General features: G+C 43.5%; 1 protein-coding gene across 1 annotated transcript; it reads right to left on the reverse strand.

Moving 5' to 3' along the window:
• Positions 1 to 2,213: 2,213 nt before the first annotated feature.
• LOC138875402 (uncharacterized) lies at positions 2,214 to 5,186 on the reverse strand. The gene is made up of 6 exons (XM_070154228.1): positions 4,882 to 5,186; positions 4,287 to 4,389; positions 4,138 to 4,234; positions 3,447 to 3,795; positions 2,551 to 3,063; positions 2,214 to 2,439 (listed from the first exon to the last, which is right to left on the reverse strand). Exons 1-6 carry the CDS (start codon positions 5,184 to 5,186, stop codon positions 2,214 to 2,216), a joined length of 1,593 nt encoding a protein of 530 aa, XP_070010329.1.
• Between the last annotated feature and the right edge of the window lie 1,925 nt (positions 5,187 to 7,111).

Raw genomic sequence — 7,111 nt, forward strand, 5'->3', positions numbered from 1 at the left:
ACTATTCAGAAACCAGAAGAAAATGAAAATATCAAAACAACGATCGAAGAACTAGAAGCTGTGGTGCTATTTGTACATTGGCCAGACAGAAAAGTCTACATTGGAACTAACCTCAGCCAGGAAATGAAGGTAAGTTGATTGAATTTTTAAAGGCTAACGCAGATTGTTTTGCTTGGTACCATTCAGATATGACAGGTGTCACGCCCCAACCTCGGGAGGCGCGACCGGCGCTCAACCGAGTGAACCCAACTGAGCAAGCCTTACCATACACTTCCTACCCACCTTGATATGAATAAAGAAACCATACTTTATTTTATCCATTTAGACGGGGAAAGACAACACATTCTACATTGATAGTTCATTTTAAACACCACATTAAACCGTAGATGAGTTAGTTTCCAAGATCCCCATAGAGTGACAATTTATAGGCAACATAAGTTTAGAATTACAACATGGTTCGTAGACCCATCCAACCCCTATAGATAACCAATACAAACGTCTACGGAGCCTATAAGGATACAAAAGATAGTGATAACAACGCCGACAACAAGTCCCCAGCTATACCTCAAAATGGATGTCTATTACAAAAGGTGTACCACATGACCCCTTGAAGGAGGAAGGGGCCACCAAGATTTTGCGAAAAGGATGCTCTGCTACACACGATCGGCACTATCCGCTCTGGAGCCACCTACATTCATTTAAAAATGTAGCGTCCCCGGCAAAAGGGACGTTAGTACCATGGAATAGTACTAGTATGTATAACTAAACACCATCAAATTAGAAAGAACTTTCATACACAAATAAGGAAATCACAGGTATCACTCCAAAGCTTTAAACGATCACAACATTATCAACATGAAAGAATTACACAACCTTCACATCATATTTCCATAGCCTTTAGTTGAACATTTCATACTGTTCCACATCGTTCACATTACCACCGCTATCTTGAGTGGAGTCCGATCTCGACTCGATCGTCTAGGCCATCTCTCGAAGACGTTACCAATATTCTATTCACACTTTCCAGTTTCAATCATCAATGCATAACCGCCATGTGTATATGTTATGGCATCTGATCACGACCCGATCGGCTAGGCCGCCTTACCGAGGTGTTACCATTTTCCATTATTCATCCCACTCCAATCTTTGGTTACACATGTATTAGCTTACCGGCACTTGGGGCCACAATTTTCACATTCCACAATTCATGTTTCACATTGTTCCCATTTTCAACACTAGGTTTGTAATTCAAGAGAGTATGGCACACAAGAGCAAATAAGGTTGTAGGCGTAGATGAGACTTCATGTAAATGGCACAACAACACACTTCAATTTCAATCTAAGGTCTAAGCATTTTGATACATGATTCATAGTCCTTGCACCTTTTCAAATTATCAAGAATAACACGTTGATCAATTTGAGACATAGTCTCCACGGATATAAGGTTGCAACACCAAGTCAAGTGAAATAGCAATCAATACAACAATTCAATTTAATCTTATGGTACTCACACAACCAACGATGAAGCTCAATTTCTTAAAGACGGGGTTTTAGCCATACATACCTCAATAAAGCTTTCCTTATTTCTTACAAAATTCCGGAACTTTTAGCACTTCGATCTATTAGGATGAAGATTTAGGTGCCCTCACTTGATTATCTTCAAAGATTTGGCAAGGTTTCATGGAGTAATTTGATGGGAAGTACTTCCCTCTATAGGACCCTCTCTCTCTCTCTCTCTCTAAAAGCATCACGAAATATGCTCAAAATGATCACCGCGAAGAATTTTACGCATCTCTAACACATGATCCTAATTGCCACTACGAGCTTTTGGGTTTAGGGTGGAAATTTTTCACGGGGCCTCACATCCTCCCTCACTCAAGATCATTCGTCCTCGAATGAGGATCAAGGTTCGCTTATTAGCGATCTCTATGCAACCTACTACTTACATACTATTAGTCTCCAAATTTGGTCAACTCCCTGAATTTCCGAAAATTTTGCCAGAGTTTCCTTTGTATCTAGGACTTATCCACTTGTTAGAGCCCCAGAACATATCCTAACAACATAACCATATTTCATAAATGTAACATAACTTGTACAATCATCAACAATGTCTGTATAGGCAATATTTTACCAAAAAAGGGACAGTTTTACATAGATCAAGTCTAAAGATAAGAGTTCATAGGAGTTAAATGCATAAAAGCTATTACATGACTATTAAAAAAAATGTGGATGCTTCCTTTTCATTTCATCCTCGGCTTCCCAAGTGGCTTCCTCAACTTGCTGGTTCCGCCATAATACTTTCACGGATGCAATTTCCTTATTTCTCAATTTTCGAACCTGCCTATCAAGAATGGCAACTGGAACTTCTTCATATGACAGTTCTTCATTTACCTCCATAGTTTCAACAGGCACAATAGTGGACGGATCTCCCACTACCTTCCTCAGCATGGACACATGAAAGACCGGGTGTACTAATGACATTTCGGGTGGCAGCTCGAGCTTATATGCCACCTGACCAATCCTTTGAATGATTCTTTATGGTCCGACATACCTCGGACTCAATTTTCCCTTCTTTCCAAATCTCATGATGTTCTTCATAGGGGAAACCTTCAGAAATACCCAATCATCTTCTTTGAACTCTAAATCTCTGCGACGCACATCCGAATAGGATTTTTGGCGACTCTGAGCAGTTTTCAATCTCTCCTTAATAATCTTGACTTTCTCCATGTCCTGATGCACGAGGTCCAGCCCTATCAATTCCGTTTCTCCAACCTCAAACCACCCAATGGGAGACCTACATCTCCTACCATGCAGTGCTTCGAATGGTGCCATCTGGATACTAGCATGGAAGCTGTTGTTGTAAGCAAATTCTATGAGTGGCAAATAGTCATCCCAACTACCCTTGAAATCAAGAGTACAAGCCCGCAACATGTCTTCAAGCATCTGAATCGTCCGCTCTGCTTGAACATCGATTTGTGGATGAAAAGTTGTGCTAAGATTTACTTGCGTACCCAAACCTTGCTGAAACTTCTTCAAAAGTTGGCTGTGAACTGAGCCCCTCGGTCTGAAATGATTGAGACTGGAGTTCCATGTAACCTGAATATTTCTTTGATATATAACTGAGCATATCGTTCCGTTGTGTCGGTAGATTTGACTGGTAGGAAGTGCGCTGACTTTGTGAGTCGATCAACAATCACCCAAATTGAGTCAAACTTGCGTGGAGTGCGTGGTAACCCTACCACAAAATCCATGTTGATCATCTCCCATTTCTACATTGGAATTTCTATGCTTTGAGCCAATCCACCGGGCCTTTGGTGTTCGGCCTTTACTTGCTGACAATTCAGACAATTTGCCAAAAAGTCCGCCACATCTTTCTTCATGTTATTCCACCAATAAATTTCCTTGAGATCATGATACATTTTTGTGGAACCTGGGTGCACGAAATACCTGGAAGTGTGAGTTTCTTCCATGATCCTTTCCCGAAGACCATCGATATCAGGAACACATAGGCGGTCTTGGTACCGTTGGGTACTATCATTCATGCAAAAGGAAAAAGCTGTGGTTTTGTGTTTGAGAATCCCCTCTTTCAGTTGTGCTAACAACAGATCCACAAATTGCTTCTTTTTCACCTCTGCCACAAGCGATAATTCAACCCTATTCTGCACAATTACCCCTCCTTCATTAGAGTTCACAAGGCGAACTCCCAAACTAGCCAACTGGTGAACCTCCCTGGCCAACGGCCTCTGATGGACCTCCAAATGAGCTAAACTTCCCATGGATTTTCGACTAAGTGTATCTGCCACAACATTAGCCTTTCCCGGGTGATAGAGAATATCAATATCATAGTCCTTGAGTAACTCTAGCCATCCTCTTTGCCTCAAATTCAACTCTTTCTACTTGAAAATATATTGAAGGCTCTTATGATCCGTAAATACATCCATATGGACCCCATACAAATAATGTCGCCAAATCTTTAGCGCAAACACCACTGCTGCCAGCTCTAAGTCATGGGTTGGATAGTTATTCTCATGATTCTTGAGTTTCCTAGAAGCATAGGCTATAACCTTGCCGTGTTGCATTAACACACACCCAAGCTTGACTCTTGAAGCATCGCAATACACTACAAAACCCTCTGTACCCTCTAGCATGGCTAACACCGGTGTTGTTGTCAATGCTGACTTCAATTCTTGGAAACTCTTTTCACAAGCATTGGACCACTGGAATTTAACTGCTTTCTACGTCAATTTAGTCAATGGAGAGGCAAGAGTAGAAAACCCCTCCACAAACCTCCTGTAGTACCCAGCCAAGCCTGCGAATCTCAGTTGGAGTGGTAGGTCTAGGCCAATTCTTCACTGCTGCAATCTTTTGAGGATCAACCATAATTCCTTCCCTGGAAATGACATGGACCAAGAACGCGATAAATTCAAGCCAGAATTCACATTTCAAAATTTTTTCATAAAATTGATGTTGCTGAAGAGTCTACAAAACTGCCCTGAGATAGGCAGCATGGTCCTCCCGACTTCGGGAATACAAAAGGATATCATCAATAAACACTATCACAAAGGAGTCTAGAAAGGGCTTGAAGACTCGATTCATAAGATCCATGAAAGTTGTCGGGGCATTTGTTAGCCCAAAAGACATTACCATAAATTCAAAGTGCCCATACCGAGTTCTGAAGGCTGTTTTTGGAATATCCTGCTCCCTTATCTTCAATTTATGGTACCCAGACCGCAAGTCAATCTTTGAGAAACATGTAGCACCTTGCAATTGATCAAATAAGTCATCTATTCTTGGCAGAGGATATTTGTTTTTGATTGTGACCTTGTTGAGTTGCCGGTAGTCAATACACATCCGCAGCAATCCATCTTTCTTTCTTACAAACAAGACCGGTGCTCCCCATGGCGACACACTCGGCTGGATGAAACCCTTCTCTAGCAAATCCTTCAATTGTTCATTTAGCTTTTTCAATTCTGTTGGTGCCATTCTATAAGGTGGAATTGATATAGGTTGCGTGCCTGGTATCACATCGATCCCAAAATCAATTTCCCTGTCCGGTGGAATCCCAGGGAGTTCATCTGGAAAGACGCCCGAAAATTCATTCACAACTGGTACAGACTCAAGGCTAAGTGCCTCGACATTGGTGTCCGTGACCAAAACTAGATGATAGATACACCCCTTCTTGATCATCTTCGCAGCCTTAAGGTAGGAAATAAACCGACCTCTAGGCACTACATTATCTCCCTTCCATTCAATAACGGGCTCATTAGGAAATTCAAGTCTAATGGTTCTAGTCCGACAATAAAGTTTGGCAAATCATGAATAAAGCCAATCCATTCCCATTATTACATCAAATTCGACCATCCCTAACTCAATAAGATCAGACGCGGTATCCCTACCCCGTATCGTAACAACACATCCCCTATAAACCGGAGCAACTGTAATAGACTCACCAATTGGGGTAGACACCAAAAAGGGCTCATGAAGTTGATCCGGCTCTATCCCAAATCCCATAGCAACAAAAGGGGTAACATAGGACAAGGTGGAACAAGGGTCAATAAATGCATACGCATCATTAGATTGGACAGTCAGAATACCTATAACAACATCTGGAGAAGCCTCTGCAGTATGGCGACCACTCATAGCATAAAACCGGCTAGGTCCTCTTGAACTCTGCGCACCACCCCTAGCTACACCACGCCCTGCGGGTGCTGGGGTACCTCGAGCTGGGGAGAAGGCTGAAGATGTAGCAGTTGCCTGGCTGGATGACTTAGTTGTGCCCCTACCCACTACCTGGCAGGATGCACGACAATGTCTCTAAATATGACCCCTCATCCCACATCCATAGCATATAGGTAACTCTATATAGCAAGTCCCTGAGTGCATCTTCCCGTACCTAGGGCACGGGGACCTCTGTTGCTGTTGGAGCCTCTCTCCTGACCAACCCCGCTAATGGGATCCCCTGCTGCCCTAACCGGGCCTGAAATGACTCCACTGCTGCTGGCTGGGCCCTAACGACGGCGCACTGGCTGAAGACTGTGCAATAGACTGGGAAGGCCCTGATGATCCTCCCCTGAAAGCTGATCTTCCCCTACCTAGTGGCTCTCCCATATTACCCGTAGACCGGGCCTTACTACTACCCTCTCTCTCTATTCTGTTCTTTAATTTAAGGTTCTTTGTGGCCTGAGCAAATGCTACCATCTTCCCATAATTCATGTCGGAATTCAATGTAACCGTAGAAGCCTCATTAATGGTCAAGGAATTAAGGCCCTGAAAAAACCGGCGCACCCTGGCCTCCATTGTGGGCAACATATGAATGACATACTTGGACAAGCGAGCAAACTCCATGTGGTACTCCCACAAACTTTTGTTACCTTGCTTCAAATTTTCAAACTCTGCCAAACGGGCTGCCCTTGTCTCAGCAGGCAGGAAATGGTCAATAAAGGCATCAACGAACTCGCTCCACCTCGCTGGAGGGCACCCCTCCTCTCGGGAATCCTCCCACAACCCAAACCATGAATATGCCACCCCTTTCAAGCGGTAGGCAGCCAACTCTACTCCTTCTGTCTCAATTGTACGCATAACCCTGAGGGTCTTGTGCATCTCATCAATTAAATCCTGAGGGTCTTCTTCTGGATTGGCACCTGTAAACACCAAAAGGTCTAAATGAAGAAATCTGTTCACTCTGGAACTAGTAGAATCCCCTTGCTGGCTGGACAACATTCGACCTCTAGGCCTGGGAGGCCACTAGCTGGGTCAACATCTGAATAACTCCCCTAAGATCCCCATCTGAAATACCAGAATTAGAAGCTGGAGCTGGAGGTGGGATAGGAGTATCAATGGGAGGGATGGTGGTACCCTCCATGAGTGTGGGAACTGGGGTAGTCTGCTCTGGAGTAGAAGAATCAGGCAGAGCGATAGCAGGGCGACTACCCTCATCCACAGTATCAAGTAGTGAATCATCAGCCACTCCTGAGGTGGCATTGGCTGCTCGGCCAATTATCGCTTTCTTCTTAGGTGCCATTTACTGAAAGATAGAACATTGCACTAATTAGAGAGGGACAATTTCACCGCATGATCCAGAACATCAAATAAGGGTGTTATTTCTAAATGCC

Source organism: Nicotiana sylvestris, chromosome 8 (assembly GCF_000393655.2).
Source record: "Nicotiana sylvestris chromosome 8, ASM39365v2, whole genome shotgun sequence".
Taxonomy (NCBI): Eukaryota; Viridiplantae; Streptophyta; class Magnoliopsida; order Solanales; family Solanaceae; genus Nicotiana; species Nicotiana sylvestris.

What these genes read in the sequence shown, in the direction of transcription:
- LOC138875402 (XM_070154228.1), bottom strand. Translation starts at nt 5,186, where the DNA reads ATGATCAAGAAGGGGTGTATCTATCATCTAGTTTTGGTCACGGACACC. An exon ending in TTGGCTGGGTACTACAGGAG is followed by an intron (nt 4,235 to 4,286) that starts GTTTGTGGAGGG and finishes AAATTGACGTAG; the next exon opens with AAAGCAGTTAAATTCCAGTG. An exon ending in GAAGAAACTCACACTTCCAG is followed by an intron (nt 3,064 to 3,446) that starts GTATTTCGTGCA and finishes CAATCATTTCAG; the next exon opens with ACCGAGGGGCTCAGTTCACA.